Source organism: Oncorhynchus clarkii, chromosome 11 (genome assembly GCF_045791955.1).
Source record: "Oncorhynchus clarkii lewisi isolate Uvic-CL-2024 chromosome 11, UVic_Ocla_1.0, whole genome shotgun sequence".
Lineage (NCBI taxonomy): Eukaryota > Metazoa > Chordata > Actinopteri > Salmoniformes > Salmonidae > Oncorhynchus > Oncorhynchus clarkii.
Window position 1 is genome coordinate 25,444,130 of NC_092157.1, and position 18,968 is coordinate 25,463,097.

General features: G+C 42.6%; 1 protein-coding gene across 4 annotated transcripts in view; it reads right to left on the minus strand.

Annotated features, from left to right (window-relative positions):
• The window catches only part of LOC139420407 (cyclin Y), a 61,516-nt gene extending 42,548 nt beyond the window's left edge, over nucleotides 1-18,968 (minus strand). For 3 of the 4 annotated variants that reach the window (XM_071170470.1, XM_071170471.1, XM_071170469.1), the window contains exon 1: nucleotides 18,339-18,956. In XM_071170470.1, the coding sequence (XP_071026571.1) occupies nucleotides 18,339-18,492 (154 nt within the window). In that variant the 5' untranslated portion in view covers nucleotides 18,493-18,956. Of the gene's footprint in view, nucleotides 1-18,338 lie in introns of all 4 variants that reach the window. The other variant, XM_071170472.1, reaches the window with a different exon arrangement.

Consider the following 18,968-nt stretch of genomic DNA (forward strand, 5'->3'; position numbering starts at 1 on the left):
GACATTTCAAGAAGTGATGGTAAAACAAGGAAATCAAATGGAGCCTTATACAGGCAGTGCAAATCTGACCGTGGCAGTTGCAAGATTCAGACCCTATGCTTCAGACAGCATATGTGAGTATTAGGAAGTTCGCCTTGACTAACAGATTGACACGTATAGGATTAAAGAATTATATTTACCCTATTAAATTGGTAAATTACACATCCTTGATCCATGACCAGTCACCCCTACGATGGTACGCTAAAAGCACATTTTGAAAGACACTTCAGTAGACAGCATTTTACGATCATCACCAGCACCAATGGCTTTATAGCAGGGATCATCAACTATATTTGGCCACGGCCTATTTTGTTCTTGAGCCGCTTGGTCAGGGGGCCGAAACATAATTACATATAATATACAGACAGCAAAATCGACCATAAGAAGCCCAAACAGATATAACATTTGACTAAAACAATCATTTCAAACCTTACCTCCATTCGTATACGATCACATATCTCTCTATTCTGCGTGGGAATACTTTGGAACAAATTTCCAAAATTAAAATCACTTGGAGCTGATTCGCTGGTGTTTTTAATAGTCTTATGTCCAACAATATTACATTAAAAATGCCAATTGGGGACCCCTGATTTATAGACGAAGGCAGAGTGGTCCTTTAATTTCGGAGAAAATGTGAATTCCCACCATCAACTAAAGATATCTCATTTTTACAGAAACTAATATCTAGACTGATTTCTTCTGAGGTGAATAGGGGATTAACTGATTGTAGCCTCAGCATCAACAGAGATCCCACACTGGCCTTCTACACTGAATGACGGGCAGCTAGATGAGGTTGTTACAGGCAACTGCATACTCATTACCGCTTCACGAATCAGTCAATTTGTCTTGAAATGGAGTCCTTTCTCTAGGAATAAATGTGCGATGCTATTCCTTGGTGAAATTGCAGGCAATATGAGACCAAAATCATTCTGAGAGATCAACGTTACACATGATGTTTCTGCTGTGACTACCCATTAAAATCTTTCCTCCCCATTCACCATTTCCCAAGAGATACTTCTTAGGTGCTTAATATATTCATGGAACAGTCACTCTGCCTAAGCGTTTTCCTTTTGTGAGCGGATGTCTTCTAGCCTACACAGAAAACGTTGACAAGGCATGCTATTTCAGGTAACCTTGCTCCAACTGTAAATTACAGCCAAGACAGAAGCATTACAGTAGGATGTGTTCAACGTCTACCAAAAGTTCTGTGCCGTGTCCAAGCCCATTAATTGCATCACTGGATGGACACAAATCATCTCATCTAAGAATAGCAACTGCTCTCTACCTCTCACTTCATCATCATCCCTACTGCCTTCATCTCACTCCCTCTCCTTACCTGAACCAGACAGGACTCAAATCAAACCTTCCTCGCATCAGCCACCCTCCCCCTTCCCCTGAAGAGAGACACACACAGCAGGACACACAGGAGGAAATGACCCTATGACAAGGATAATTGAGCTGACTGCTTACTATGCCGGGCTCACCGAGACGGGCACCGTGCCAGGCGATGGGGGAGGAAGAGCCCCCGAGCCAAGCTGAGCCAAACCAGGCCAAGAGATGACAGAAGTAGCCAAACCAGACTGGCACCTGAGACAGTGACTGTGTCCCAAATGGCACCCTATCCCCTACATAGTGCACCGCTTGTCAAAAGTAGTGCACACAATATGGAATAGGATGCCATTTGGGACACATCCACTCTCAGGAGGAAGGGATGTCCTGGCTGTCATAGCCTGAGACCCCTAGGGAGAGATGGAGTCTGGGACAGGAAGGACACTACAGCACACTGGTAGAGTCAGACCCATGGCACGATGCAATTCATCATATCAGGGCTGGAGAGAATCAAGAAATACACTGTCAACAAACAAGAGTTCCATCCAATGAAACAGGATTATGTCTTCACTAGGTTAAATTAGTTATTTCCAACGGCAGTCTCAATACTGAGGTTGCCTGACTGGCATCATTAATCAATTCGCAGATATTAATTACTAGAGAGATTCAAGTGTGTCACTGTAACCAGTTTAATAGGGACTGCCTGAGGACACTGCTCATTTACTGATGTCACTGTTAAACAAAATACGTACTAGATGACACCCTTCTAATCTTTCACATTGGTCCCATCCCTTCAAATGAAGTAGCCTCATTCTCAATTTCATGGAGAACATTCTCTACCAGCAGTCTTACAGGGGACTAGTCTGCATACCAGTCTGTTTATCTAACATTCCACACCTTGCCACTCCTGTCATTTTCCAGGGGCCTTTCGGCAATCTCAACGTTCAACATGCAGCTGGATTTTTAAGTCGGAGTTGCTCGTTGGTTGTAGGAACTAACGTTCATATTTTCCATGATGGGGGGGCAAAAAAGTTATATTTGCATAACCTTTGTGATTAGAGGATAGCTATGAGGATTATCGAATCCAGATCAAATCCTCGGATCTCCTTGAGGCCATCAATAGTAGAATGTTCATATTTGAAGATTGAAGAAAGGCCAGTCTCTTTGGCAAATGACAGGAGTGCCAAGGAGGGGGAAATGTTAGCTGAAAAGATTGGTACACGGGTTAAGAGTGGACTGCTTCAACAATACAAGGTCAGTTAGAAATAGCCAATGATTGTCTCTCTCAGTTTGCGCTTAGCGAAACATCCCCTTCATTTTTCTCTTCCTCATTTCTGCCAGTCCCATGGGTCTCTTTTTCTCATCTGTTCCATGACCAGCGGGGGAATTATTGTTGCACCTCTATGTCACACTGTCCAAAAGGCACCCGTTTTCCCTATACAGTGCACTTCTTTTGACCACGGCCCAACAGTAGTGCACTGTGTCGGGAATGATGTGCAATTTGGGATACAGCCCAAGCCTGTAGATGAGATCAGGATGAAATGTGTATTGTTCACACACACAGGTCATCACACACTCATCACTGTACCTCGAGCGCAGAGTCTTTATGCTCCACCACTGACTGCAGTAGAGACATTAAGGTCTAGTCGTAGTTTCAATGTCACGTGGATTTATCGCTTCAAATAAACGACATCACCTCCACGCCCAGTAGCTATATAAATACACTCAAAATGTTGTCTTGAAGATGTGTGCATGTGCATTTGCGGGACACAACAAACAAAAATAAACCAAGCCATGCATCACAGTTCTGCTCCCTAAATTCCGTTTTCACCTCCATGTGTCACTAACTCAATTGCGTTCCGACCGCTCCCTCTACACACACGTGCTGTTTGTGCCTACAGAAGTAAATGCCTATAAAAAGGTATCTTCGATGGGATACGCAAACTACATTCCTCGCTACAACAGTTTTATCACACATTCTAAATGGACTGGTTGACAAATAGGGAAATACACTATATAAACACAAAAGTATGTGGACACCCCTTCAAATTAATGGATTCAGCTATTTCAGCCACACCCGTTGCTGACCAGTGTAAAAATATATATAAAAATATACATATACATATACATATATATATATATATATATATATATATATATATATATATATATATATATTAATTATTAAAAATCGAGCAAACAGCCATGCAATCTCCATAGACAAACATTGGCAGTAGAATGACCTTACTGAAGAGCTCAGAGACTTTCAACGTGGCATCGTCATAGGATGCCACCTTTCCAACAAGTCAGTTCATAAAATGTCTCTCCTTCTAAAGCTGCCCCGCTCAACTGTAAGTGCTGTTGTTGTGAAGTGGAAACTTCTAGGAGCAACAATGGCTCAGCCACGAAGTGGTAGGCCGCACAAGCTCACAGAGTGGGGGCCGCCGAGGGCTGAAGCATGTACAAATCGTCTGTCTTTGGTTGAAACACTCACTACAGAGTTCCAAACTACCACTACCACCGTCAGCACAAGAACTGTTCGTCGGGAGCTTCATTAAATGGTTTTCCATGGCCGAGCAGCCGCACACAAGCGTAAGATCACCATGCACAATGCCAAGCATCGCCTGGAGTGGTGTAAAGCTCGCCGCAATTGGACTCTGGAGCAGCGGAAATGCGTTCTCTGGAGTGATGAGAGAGAACGCATCCTATGGACTAATCTGGGTTTGGCGGATGCCAGGAGAACGCTACCTGCCCCAATGCATAGTGCCAACTGTAAAGTTTGGTGGAGGAGGAATAATGGTCTGTGGCTGTTTTTCATGGTTCGGGTTAGGCCCCTTAGTTCCAGTGAAGGGAAATCTTAACGCTACAGAATACAATGACATTCTAGACAATTCTGTGATTCCAACTTTTTGGGAACAAATCGAACCCACAAATGCTGATGCTCCAGATACTAGTCTAAAGAAGGCCAATTTTATTGCTTCTTTAATCAGAACAGTTTTCAGCTGTGCTAACATAATTGCAAAAGGGTTTTCTAATGATCAATTAGCCTTTTAAAATGATAAACTTGGATAAACTTAGCTAACACAACATGTCATTGGAACACAGGAGTGATGGTTGCTGATAAGGGGCCTTTGTAATGCCTATGAAAATATTCCATTACAAATCAACTTAGCACTTTCAATCAACATATCAACACTAGCAATGTCCCAAATCACATGATAACATTCACCTTGTCTTCTGTTAACAGTATATAAATCATACAGTACAACACACACACACACACACACACACACACACACACACACACACACACGCACGCACGCACGCACACACACACACACACACACACACACACACACACACACACACACACACACACACACACACACACACACACACACACACACACACACACACACACACACACACACACACACACACACACACACACACACATTTAGAGAGAAGCTCATTTAGCTTATGTAATGCGTCACCTGACCTAGGAATGTAATTAGGAGACAGTTGGAGGGCTGAATGGCTGGTCCAAATGAGCACAGTAAACACTGGTCCAAAACAAACAGCACACGTCAAACAACAGCCTCTAACACAGCAGAGGCTACTAGCTACTACTGACTCCTGGCCTGGAGCTGACCTGTCCGCCCCAGCTTCACTGTAGATTTTTAGTTTCACTCACACTAATGTAGTCTTATTTTTCTTCATAATACAGTATCATACAGAAATGTGCATCCTGTAGCACTAATTCCAAAAAGTTTTGGGACACTGTAAAGTCCATGGAGAAAAAGAGAACCTACTCCCAGCTACCCACTGCACTGAGGCTAGGAAACACTGTCACCACCGATAAATCCACTATAATCGAGACTTTCAATAAGCTTTTCTCTACGACTGGCCATTCTTTCCACCTGGGAACCCCAGCCCGACCAATAGCTCTGCACCCCCCGCAGCAACTGGCCCAAGCCCCGGCCCGCTTCGCCTTCACCCAAATCCGGACAGCTGATGTTCTGATAGAACTGCAAAAACTGGATCTCTACAAATCAGCTGGGCTAGACAATCTGGACCCTTTCGTCCTAAAATTATCCACCGCCATTGTTGCAACCCCTATTACTAGTCTGTTCAACCTGTTCAACCATCTGAGATTCCTAAAGATTGGAAAGCGGCCACGGTCATCCCCCTCTTCAAAGGGGGAGACACTCCAGACCCAAACTGTTACAGACCTATAACCATCCTGCCCTGCCTTTCTAAAGTCTTCAAAAGCCAAGTAAACAAACAGATCACCGACCATTTCGAATCCCGCCGTACCTTCTCCGCTATGCAATCCGGTTTCCGAGCTGGTCACGGGTACACCTCAGCCCCGCTCAAGGTCCTAAACAATATCATAACAGCTATCGATAAAAGACAATACTGTGCAGCCATCTTCATCAACCTGGCTAAGGCTTTTGACTCTGTCAATCACCGTATTCTTATCGGCAGACTCAACAGCCTTCTCTAATAACTGCCTCGCCTGTTTCACTAACTACTTCTCAGATAGAGTTCAGTGTGTCAAATCGGAGGACCTGTTGTCCGGACCTCTGGCAGTCTCTATGGGGGTGCTACAGGGTTCAATTCTCGGGCCAACTCTTTTCTCTGCATATATCAATGATGTCGCTCTTGCTGCGGGTGATTATTTGATCCATCTCTACGCAGACGACACCATTCTGTATACATCTGGCCCTTCTTTGGACACTGTGCAAACACACCTCCAAAACGAGCTTCAATGCCATACAACACTCCTCCGTGGCCTCCAACTGCTCTTAAATGCTAGTAAAACGAAATGCATGCTCTTCAACTGATTACTGTCCGCACCCGCCCGACTAGCATCACTACTCTGGACAGTTCTGACTTAGAATATGTGGACAACTAGAAATACCTACTGTAGGTGTCTGGCTAGACTCATTAAGCATCTCCAATCCAAAATTAAATCTAGAATTGGCTTCCTACTTCGCAATAAAGCCTCCTTTACTCATGCTGCCAAACATACCCTTGTAAAACTGACTATCCTACCGATCCTTGACTTCGGTGATGTAATATACAAAATAGCCTCCAACACTCTACTCAACAAACTGGATGCAGTCTATCACAGTGCCATCTGTTTTGTCACCAAAGCCCCATATACTATCCACCACTGCGACCTGTATGCTCTCTTTGGCTGGTCCTTGCTACATATTCGTCGCCAGGCCCACTGGCTCCAGGTCATCTATAAGTATTTGCTAGGTAAAGCTCTGCCTTATCTCGGCTCACTGGTCACCATAGCAACACCCACCTGTGGCACGTGCTCCAGCAGGTATATTTCACTGGTCACCCCCAAAGCCGCCTTTCCTTGCACTTCTCTGCTGCCAATGACTGGAACGAATTGCAAAAATCACTGAAGTTGGAGACTTATATCTCCCTCACTAACTTTAAGCATCAGCTGTCAGAGCAGCTTACTGATCGCTGCAGCTGTACACAGCCCAACTGTAAATAGCCCATCTGTAAATAGCCCATCCAAACCAACTACCTATCTCATCCCCATATTTGTTTTTCGGCTCTTTTGCACACCAGTATTTCTACTTGCACATCCTCATCTATCACACCAGTGTTAATTGCTAAATTATAATTACTTCGCCACTATGGCCTATTTATTGCCTTATCTCCTTATTTCATTTGCACACAATGTATACAGATTTTTCTACTGTGTTATTGACTGTACGTTTGTTTATCTCATGTGTAACTCTGTGTTGCTGTTTTTGTCACATTGCTTTGCTTCATCTTGGCCAGGTCACAGTTGTAAATGAGAACTTGTTCTCAACTGGCCTACCTGGTTAAATAAAGGTGAAATATATATATATATATATATATTTTTTTTTATTTTTATTTAACTAGGCAAGTCGGTTAAGAACAAATTCTTATTTACAATGACGGCCTAGGAACAGTGGTTTAATTGCCTTGTTCAGGGGCAGAGCAACAGATGTTTACCTTGTCAGCTCAGGGATTCGATCTAGCAACCTTTCGGTTACTGGCCCAATACTAACCACTAGTGTCTTTACTGACATTTTTTACATTCATTTTATTTATTGAACCTTTCTTTAACTAGGCAAGTCAGTTAATAACCATTTCTTATTTACAATGACAGCCTACTAAAAGGTGAACAACAAAAGGGACAACAATAAATTAAATGTTTTACACATTTTCAGGATGGAAAAACGCTTTCAGTGTTAACTTAAATGACTAAACCCAGATATTTTTATTTAATTTTACCTTTATTTAACTAGGCAAGTCAGTTGAGAACAAATTCTTATTTTCAATGACGGCCTAGGAACAGTGGTTAACTGCCTGTTCAGGGGCAGAACGGCAGATTTTCACCTTGTCAGCTCGGGGGATCCAATCTTGCAACCTTACAGTTAACTAGTCCAACGCTATAACGACCTGCCTCTCTTTCGTTGCACTCCACAAGGAGACTGCCTGTTATGCGAATGCAGTAAGCCAAGGTAACTTGCTAGCTAGCATTACATTTTTATCTTATAAAAAACAATCAATCATAATCACTAGTTAACTACACATGGTTGATGATATTACTAGATATTATCTAGCGTGTCCTGCGTTGCATATAATCTGACTGAGCATACAAGCATACAAGTATCTGACTGAGCAGTGGTCAGCAGAAGCAGGCGTGTAAACATTCATTCAAATAGCACTTTTGTGCGTTTTGCCAGCAGCTCTTCGTTGTGCGTCAAGCATTGCGCCGTTTATGACTTCAAGCCTATCAACTCCCGAGATGAGGCTGGTGTAACCGAAGTGAAATGGCTGGCTAGTTAGCGCGCGCTAATAGCGTTTCAAACGTCACTCGCTCTGAGCCTTCTAGTAGTTGTTCCCCTTGCTCTGCATGGGTAACGCTGCTTCGATGGTGGCTGTTGTCGTTGTGTTGCTGGTTCGAGCCCAGGGAGGAGCGAGGAGAGGGACGGAAGCTATACTGTTACACTGGCAATACTAAAGTGCCTATAAGAACATCCAATAGTCAAGGGTTAATGAAATACAAATGATATAGGAGGGAAATTGTCCTATAATCCCTATAATAACTAAACTTCTTACCTGGGAATATTGAAGACTCATGTTAAAAGGAACCACCAGCTTTCATATGTTCTCATGTTCTGAGCAAGGAACTTAACTTTCTTACATAGCACATATTGCAATTTGACTTTCTTCTCCAACACTTTGTTTTTGCATTATTTAAACCAAATTGAACATGTTTCATTATTTACTTGAGGCTAAATTGATTTTATTGATGTATTATATTAAGTTAAAATAAGTGTTCATTCAGTATTGTTGTAATTGTCATTATTACAAATAAAAAAAATAAAAACAATTGTCTGATTAATCGGTATCGCCTTTTTTGGGTCCTCCAATAATCGGTATCGGTGTTGAAAAATCATAATCGGCCGACCTCTACTCTATACCATCTACTGCATCTTGCGTATGCCGTTCGGCCATCGCTCATTCATATATTTTTATGTACATATTCTTATTAATTCCTTTACACTTGTGTGTCTAAGGTAGTTGTTGTGAAATTGTTAGGTTAGATTATTTGTTAGATATTACTGCATGGTCGGAACTAGAAGCACAAGCATTTCGCTACACTCGCATTAACATCTGCTAACCATGTGTGTGTGACAAATAAAAATTTGATTTGATATATTTCCATTAATTTCCATATATTCCCACGGAAAGTTTCCACCTCTGAATATTCCCCAAACTGTGCAACCCTAATTTGCATGGACCTTTTTTTGTGCTCACTCACTTTACCCCTACCCACATTTACATAACAATTACCTCCTACACCTGCATGCTGACTCTGTATTGGTAATCCCTGTATATAGCCATGTTATGTTTACTCATTATTGCTATTCATTATTCACTGTGTATTTATTCTTCGTGTCACCATTTCAATTTTGTATTTGCTTTTGTATCTTTAAAGGGATACCTCGAGATTTTGGCAATGAAGCCCTTTTATCTACTTCCCCAGAGTCAGATGAACTCACGGATACCATTTGTATGTCTCTGTGTCCAGTTTGAAGGCAGTTAGAGGAAGTTTTGCGAGCCAATGCTAACTAGCATTAGCGCAATGACTGGATGTCTATGGGTACCTGCTAGATAAAGGGCCTCATTGCCAAAATCCCGAAGTATCCCTTTTAACTCTGCATTGTTGGAAAAAAGACCCGTAAGTAAGCATTTCACTGTTAGTCTACACCTGTTGTTTACGAAGCATGTGACTAATTATTTATTTGACATCACTGAATTCATGTGCCCGAAGCCTGGAACTCCAGATACGGAGTTAAAACGCTGGGTAGGTAACAGGGTTAGGAGTTGAGGCTGTAGTGTGTCTTTTTTACCCAACATCTGTGTTATGTGAATACCGGTTGGTTTCTCTGATTGTGAGTCACAGGCTTGCGTCTCAAAATGCTACCCTATTCCCTATGTAGTGCACTACTTTTGACCCCCTATTCCCTATGTAGTGCACTACTTTTGACCCCCTATTCCCTATGTAGTGCACTACTTTTGACCCCCTATTCCCTATGTAGTGCACTACTTTTGACCAGAGTGCTGTGGGCCCTGGTCAAAAGTTGGGCACTAAATAGGGAATAGGATGCCATGTGGGCCGCAGAAAGAGGACTCAGTAACAATGCTGGTGTTAATGACTGGTGACTCATCCCATTAGTCATTTCCTATGCAGCTTCCCAGGGGCTTACTGACTGGACAAACTGTCTGAGACACCACCCTACTCATCACAATGGTCTCTCAAATCATATCAAAGTTTATTTGTCACGTGCGCTGAATACAACAGGTGTAGTAGACCTTACAGTGAAATGCTTACTTACAGGCTCTAACCAATAGTGTGAAAAAAATGTGTGTGTGTGTATAGCTAAGTAAAGAAATAAAACAACAGTAAAAAGACATTTAAAAATAAGAGTAGCAAGGCTATATACAGCCACCTGTTAGTCAGGCTTATTGAGGTAGTATGTACATGTAGGTATGGTTAAAGTAATTATGCATATATGATGAACAGAGAGTAGCAGTAGCGTAAAAAGAGGGGTTGGCGGGTAGTGGGACAAAATGCAGATGGCCCGGTTAGCCAATGTGCGGGAGCACTCTCTCACACGTACTACTAACACATGGATGATACAATTACTTATAGGTCATTATTCATCATCACTTGTCTGTATTCTCAAACTGACCTAATAGTTAGCCTAGAATCCAAACGGACTATCGCTCCTTTTCACTATTGCTTCACAATGAAACAGAGCAACATTCAGTTTGGATTCCAGGCTACCTGTATACCTGTTCACTGCAATCATCCTACATTCTCCTGGTAAACTGAATCTACTAGAGCCCGACCGATATATTGGTTCACCTATGTTAGCCTTTTACCTCTATATCGATACCTGCCGATGACTCCACAATAACTGATATTGAATAAATAGGATGAGAAAAGGGAACCTCATGCTGATCTGAACACTTCTGGCCATTCTCACGATGTGTCATTATTGTCACAATGTATTAAATCAACATTTAAAGCATAGTTATTGGACAGTTGCTCTTTTGGATGACAATTGATGAGAATTCAGAATGGGAAAAATGACAAGTTTTCATTTCCCTGTAGTAAAACAGTATATCGGGCCCATATATCGGTATAGGTCATTTTTCCCCAAAAAAAATTTAACTCAAAAAACATATTGGTCGGGCTCTAAAATCTACATTTCATCATTACAGGCTAACACGGAAGCCAAACCAGCTGTGCGCCATCGTGCATAAATGTATTTTGTCCCCCCACACCAAACGCGGTCACGACACGAAGGTTAAAATATCAAAACAAACTCTGAACCAGTTACATAAATTTGGGGACAGGTCAAAAAGCATTAAACATTTATGGCAATTTAGCTAGCTAGCTTGCACTCGCTAGCTAATTTGTCCTATTTAGCTATCTTGCTGTTCAATATAAACATTGAGTTGTTATTTTACCTGAAATGCACAAGGTCCTCTGTTCCGACAATTAATCCACATATAAAACGGTCAACTAAATCGTTTCTAGTCATCTCTCCTCCTTCTAGGCTTTTTCTTCTTTTGACTTTATATTGTGATTGGCAATTTTCATAAATTAGGTGCATTACCGCCACTGACCTCGTTCGTCTTTCAGTCACCCATGTGGGTATAACCAATGAGGAGATGGCACGTGGGTACCTGCTTCTATAAACCAATGAGGAGATGGGAAAGGCAGGACATGCAGCCCGATCTGCGTCAAAAATAGAACAGACTTCTATTTTAGCCCTTGGCAACGCAGACGCTCGTTGGCGCGCGCGAGCAGTGCGGGTGCAATAATTGAATAATATAGATTTCTACATTTATTTTGCTATGCTCGCGTGAGCGGTGTAGTCAGCCTCACCCCCAGACATTTGCACCAACACAATACTATGACGGCTATAAACGTTATACATGGATCTTTCCACAGAATACCTGTGCCAGCTAAGATCTCAACTCACAGTTCTCCTCTTGCCCCTATACAGCATCTGGTCTCACATGATCCCTTTGTTCTGTCCGTCTCGTTCTAGAGGTATAAATTGCATTCGTGGAGGGAGGCTGCCTGTCTGGAAGGGAGCTCTGCTTGCTTAAAAACATTTAACAGCTGTAGAGCACACTCGCTGCATTAAACTCACACCAGATTAGGGCTGTAGCCTGGCCAGCTCCACAAACACACACAGGCTGGTGCGGGATAAACACAACAGTGATGCGCGGGTTGACTCACAACCCTCAGCCCCCGCGGTTATATCCGCAGGGCGGGCGGGTTTGAAGTCAAGACATACTGTGTGGATGAAGGGCGGGTGGCGGGTTGAATAAAGAGAAAACAATAGCCTACCTTAAAGTTGCACTATGGAGAAATCGCTCAGCCATTTCCTGGTTGCTAAAATTTAAGTTTGCTTAATTTCAGTTTTTGATACAGATTAAGCTACTATAGTGTAGAGAATCATTGTACCGTCTAATCCACTGTGAAATATATTTTCCATAAGCAAAAATATGGTTGATTCAGCTGTTTGAAGCTGGTGTACAAAACCGAAAGTAAAAAAACTCAAATTTAAGAACGGGAAGCATAGAAATAGCAAACATAGAGCAGATCTACCGCTTTAGTCTTGCTTTCAAGTAGAATGATAGATGTATAACTCACATTTCCATGTGAATTTGGTCAGGTCGCCCAAAAAGTGACATATTGCCACTTTAAAAGAAATCCATAAATATATAATTATTGTGAAACGTATATCTATAGGCTACATTTAGGTTTTTATTTCATTATTTTAGGCTATCTGGCATTAGTGCATAAGCCTAAGCTTTGGGGCCTAATTATACACGCACTAAATAGCCTACACACCAACCACCAAATGCTTTTGGGAACGGGCAGAAAAAGTGAACTCCGATCCACCGAGGGAAAATGGACAATGTCAGAGTATAATTCATGAAGAGAAAAGCTGCAAAAAGGAGAGTTGAAAATAAAAGAGGGCCATAAAAGGAATGTTTTAAAAATATTTGGTGAAGTGGTAAAAGAGGATGATTGTGAGGCGACTGTCACAAGAAGGGGACTTCAAATCAGGGGTGCAACTTTCACAAAAAATGTGTCCCCCCATTTTATCCTTGGAATGTGATACAGAATGAGGTAGCGGTATGCTTTAGGACCAAGTGGACGCCTCCGAGCGTCGGGTAGGCTGTTTGGAGTGTTTATGCGACTGGATAAAATAAAATATACACTGCTCAAAAAAAATGAGGGAACACTTAAACAACACAATGTAACTCCAAGTCAATCACACTTCTGTGAAATCAAACTGTCCACTTAGGAAGCAACACTGATTGACAATAAATTTCACATGCTGTTGTGCAAATGGAATAGACAACAGGTGGAAATTATAGGCAATTAGCAAGACACCCCCAATAAAGGAGTGGTTCTGCTGGTGGTGACCACAGACCACTTCTCAGTTCCTATGCTACCTGGCTGATATTTTGGTCACATTTGAATGCTGGTGGCGCTTTCACTCTAGTGGTAGCATGAGACGGAGTCTACAACCCACACAAGTGGCTCAGGTAGTGCAGCTCATCCAGGATGGCACATCAATGCGAGCTGTGGCAAGAAGGTTTGCGGTGTCTGTCAGCGTAGTGTCCAGAGCATGGAGGCGCTACCAGGAGACAGGCCTGTACATCAGGAGTTGTGGAGGAGGCCGTAGGAGGGCAACAACCCTGCAGCAGGACCGCTACCTCCGCCTTTGTGCAAGGAGGAGCAGGAGGAGCACTGCCAGAGCACTGCAAAATGACCTCCAGCAGGCCACAAATGTGCATGTGTCTTCTCAAACGGTCAGAAACAGACTCCATGAGGGTGGTATGAGGGCCCGACGTCCACAGGTGGGGGTTGTGCTTACAGCCCAACACCGTGTAGGACGTTTGGCATTTGCTAGAGAACACCAAGATTGGCAAATTCGCCACTGGCTCCCTGTGCTCTTCACAGATGAAAGCAGGTTCACACTGAGCACATGTGACAGACGTGACAGTCTGGAGACACCGTGGAGAACGTTCTGCTGCCTGCAACATCCTCCACAGCATGACCGGTTTGGCGGTGGGTCAGTCATGGTGTGGGGTGGCATTTCTTTGGGGGGCCGCACAGCCCTCCATTTGCTCGCCAGAGGTAGCCTGACTGCCATTAGGTACCGAGATGAGATCCTCAGACCCCTTGTGAGACCATATGCTGGTGCGGTTGGCCCTGGGTTCCTCCTAATGCAAGACAATGCTAGACCTCATGTGGCTGGAGTGTGTCAGCAGTTCCTGCAAGAGGAAGGCATTCATGCTATGGACTGGCCCGCCCGTTCCCCAGACCTGAATCGAATTGAGCACATCTGGGACATCATGTCTCGCTCCATCCACCAACGCCACGTTGCACCACAGACTGTCCAGGAGTTGGCGGATGCTTTAGTCCAGGTCTGGGAGGAGATCCCTCAGGAGACCATCCGCCACCTCATCAGGAGCATGCCCAGGCGTTGTAGGGAGGTCATACAGGCACGTGGAGGCCACACACACTACTGAGCCTCATTTTTACTTGTTTTAAGGACATTACATCAAAGTTGGATCAGCCTGTAGTGTGGTTTTCCACTTTAATTTTGAGTGTGACTCCAAATCCAGACCTCCATGGGTTGATAAATTTGATATCCATTGATAATTTTTGTGTGATTTTGTTGTCAGCACATTCAACTATGTAAAGAAAAAAGTATTTAATAATAATATTTCATTCATTCAGATCTAGGATGTGTTATTTTAGTGTTCCCTTTATTTTTTTGAGCAGTGTATATAGTACCAGTCAAAAGTTGACACACTTACTCATTAAAGGGTTTTTCTTTATTTTTTAAACAATTTTCTACATTGTAGAATAATAGTGAAGACATCAAAACTATGAAATAACACATATGGAATTAATGTAATAACCAAAAAATTGTGTTAAACAAATCAAAATATATTTTATATTTGAGAGTCTTCATAGTAGCCACCCTTTGCCTTGACAGCTTTGCACACACTTGGCATTCTCTCAACCAGCTTCATGAGGTAATCACCTGGAATCCCATTTCAATTAACATATTTTGTTAAAAGTTCATTTGTGGAATTTCTTTCCTTCTTAATGCATTTGAGCCAATCAGTTCTGTTGTGACAAGGTAAGGATTTTACTGCAAGAAATGCACCAAATTTAAGCCACATTTTTACTCATGAACAGGAGTGAAGAAATATGATGCATTTCTTTCACCAGAGAGAAATGAGAATAATCGACATCTGCGCCGCATGGGGAGTTGTTGTTGTTGGGGGTTAACTGCCTTGCTCAAGAACAGAGCAGCATGTTTTTACACCTTGCCGGCTCAGGGATTCAAACCAGCAACGTTTTGGTTACTGTCCTAATGCTCTTAACCGCTAGGCTTCCTGCCACAGATACCATCTGTAGAGGTGTTATCATTATCATTAAAAATTGTGTTAAACAAATCAAAATATATTTTATATTTGAGAGTCTTCATAGTAGCCACCCTTTGCCTTGACAGCTTTGCACACACTTGGCATTCTCTCAACCAGCTTCATGAGGTAATCACCTGGAATGAATTTCAATTAACATATTTTGTTAAAAGTTCATTTGTGGAATTTCTTTCCTTCTTAATGCATTTGAGCCAATCAGTTCTGTTGTGACAAGGTAAGGATGGTATACAGAAGATAAAAGATAAAAGACCAAGTCCATATTATGACAAGAACAGCTCAAATAAACAAAGAGAAATGACAGTCCATCATTACTTTAAGACATGAAGGTCAGTCAATCCAGAAAATTTCAAGAACTTCGAAAGTTTCTTCAAGTGCTGTAACAAAAACCATCAAACGCAATGATAAAACTGGCTCTCATGAGGAACGCCACAGGAAAGGAAGACCAAGAGTTACCTCTGCTGTAGATGAGAAGTTCATGAGATTTAACTGCACCTCAGATTGCAGCCCAAATAAATGCTTTACAGAGTTCAAGTAACAGACAAATCTCAACATCAACTGTTCAGAGGAGATTGCGGGAATCAGGTCTTCCTGGTTGAATTGCTGCAAAGAAACCACTACTAAAGGACACCAATGAGAATAATAAACTTGCTTGGGCCAAGAAACATGATCAGTGGGAATCTGTCCTTTGGTCTGATGAATCCAAATTTCAGATTTTTGGTTCCAACCACGTGTCTTTGTGAGACGCAGAATAGGTGAACGGATGATCTCCGCATGTGTGGGTCCCACCGTGAAGGATGGAGGAGGAGGTTTGATGGTGTGGCGGTGCTTTTCTGGTGATAATGTCAGTGATTTATTTAGAATTCAAGGCACACTTAACCAGCATAGCTACCACAGCATCCTGCAGCGAAACGCCATCAGATCTGGTTTGCGCTTAGTGGGACTATCATTTGTTTTTCAACAGAACAATGACTCAAAACACACCTCTAGGCTGTGCAAGGGCTATTTGACCAAGGAGAGTGATGGAGCGCTGAATCAGATGACCTGGCCTCCACAATCACCCGACCTCAACCGAATTGAGATGGTTTCGGATGAGTTGGACCGCAGAGTGAAGGAAAAGCAGCCAACAAGTGCTCAGCATATGTGGGAACTCCTTCAAGACTGTTGGAAAAGCATTCCTCATGAAGCTGGTTGAGAGAATGCCAAGAGTGTGCAAAACTGTCATCAAGGCAAAGGGTGGCTACATTGAAGAATCTCAAATATATTTTGATTTGTTTAACACTTCTTTGGTTTACTACATGATTCCATATGTGTTATTGCATAGTTTTGATGTCTTCACTATTATTCTACAATGTGGAAAATAGTAAAAATAAATAAAAACCCTTGAATGAGTAGGTGTGTCCAAGATTTTGACTGCTACTGTATATATATATATACACTGACTGTAGGTCTATAACCTCTCATATAACCTTAATATTAACGTCTGCAAAATTGAGCATTTCTTGCAGTAAAATTATACACCAAATTTAAGCAACATTTTTACTCAGGAACAGGAGTGAAGAAATATGATGCATTTCTTTCACCAGAGAGAAATGAGAATAATCGACATCTGCGCCGCATGGGGAGTTGTTGTTGTTGGGGGTTAACTGCCTTGCTCAAGAACAGAGCAGCATGTTTTTACACCTTGCCGGCTCAGGGATTCAAACCAGCAACGTTTTGGTTACTGTCCTAATGCTCTTAACCGCTAGGCTTCCTGCCACAGATACCATCTGTAGAGGTGTTATCATTATCAGCTTCATAAAAGCTAATAGTAGGCTATTTCAACTACATAAAATATGCATCCAAGCCAAACTGAATTCTATCGATCTATGATATTATTCTGGTGAGCAAGGGTTTATTTAGTCTTCTAGGGCAACATTTCATGACAGAAGAGAAGCTGAATGTACTGAATTATAGGCAAGTTGACTAACAAATAATTTCCAACATTTTGGTAGGCTATCAGCAGAAACATATCTAAATCAGGCAACAAAAAATCTTGCACCCCCTGTCAAAAAAATGTGTTCTGCAATATCTGACTGTAGCCCACAGCGCATTTTCTATATTAGCAGGTTAGGGTCGGGTGCAGGCCTCAGATTTTCACATACAGTTGTGCCGTTGCGGAATGGTTATTAGAAATTTCAGGCTGGTGCAGGTGAACAAACAGCTGAACCGCACACACACACACACACACACACACACACACACACACACACACACACACACACACACACACACACACACACACACACACACACACACACACACACACACACACACACACACACACACACATATAGTGGACTCCATAAGCTCTTTGGTCCTCCCATAACACACTCATTGCATGGAAGGGCCCTATGGAGGGGCCCAGAGTAGAGGACTCGACTCTCCCCAGTTCCGACCAACACACAAACCCAGGAAGGTAGTCCAGCCCAGACCCGGTCCCACAGGCACTGACAGACGTCACAGGATGCATTCTGAATGGCACCCTATTTCCTATATAGTGCACTATTGGGCCTTAGGAATAGGGTGCCATTTGGGGGTGGGGGATTCTCATAATGGATAACTGAATGAGTAAGTTGGGGGATATTTTTATTTAGGAGCCAAGCATGATGGATTATTTTCTGGGTATAAGGGAAATGACTGCATTGCAAGAACAGTTTTTGTTTTAGTTGTTTTTTCTATGTTTCATGTGCATTGCCCCATCTAAATTGTGTTTTCCATAATCATGACATTAACCATCAATTTCCTTTAGCCTAACATGTTATAGGCCCCAATCAAATATAGGCTATTAATTAACAAAAAAAAGCCCATTCAATAACACTTCAACCTCGCATGAGTGTGGGACGAAGACATGACTTATGTCCTACCGTCCATATTCTCTCTGTCGCTGATGTGTTGTAGGTTGCAGCCCGTATCCTCTCTACTCAGCTCCGCTTCGGGGCGGTAGGGTTCTAGCCTCGAATGGGCATTTCTCCGGATCTTGGGGCTCGACGATACGCAGCAGGAGGTGGTGTTCCCCATCGTTAGGTCCCTTGTAGTAGGCTAGAAAGGCTAAAGTATATTTTTCGTCAGCGTCTTCCTAGGTCTCGAAACGGATGGATGAGAGAGATATAGGGCGTAAACGCGGATTCTTTGTCAGCGCGCGGGTAGATCGAACGAATATTTCTGCAGCTCTATTACACACCCTTGTCCGGTCCTGACTTGCGGCAGCTGTAACATAGAGCCATTTAAAACTAGAAGGAACAAATACATCAGAATGCTAGGCTACTCCCCCTGAGCCAAATCCCCCCGCGGACCCAGAAATCTGCTCTGCCCACGCAATCTCCAGGTTTACCATCGGCTGTTGCCTTACAATTTGAACCAAATCTGCAATGTCGTTTTAATCATTTTAGAACTATTCGAATAAAACTCTGATCTCGTTCAAGATACAACGCTGCATTGTAACCAACGCATTCCGTTTGTCAGTGGAGCAAGCAACACTTACAGCAAGCAACACT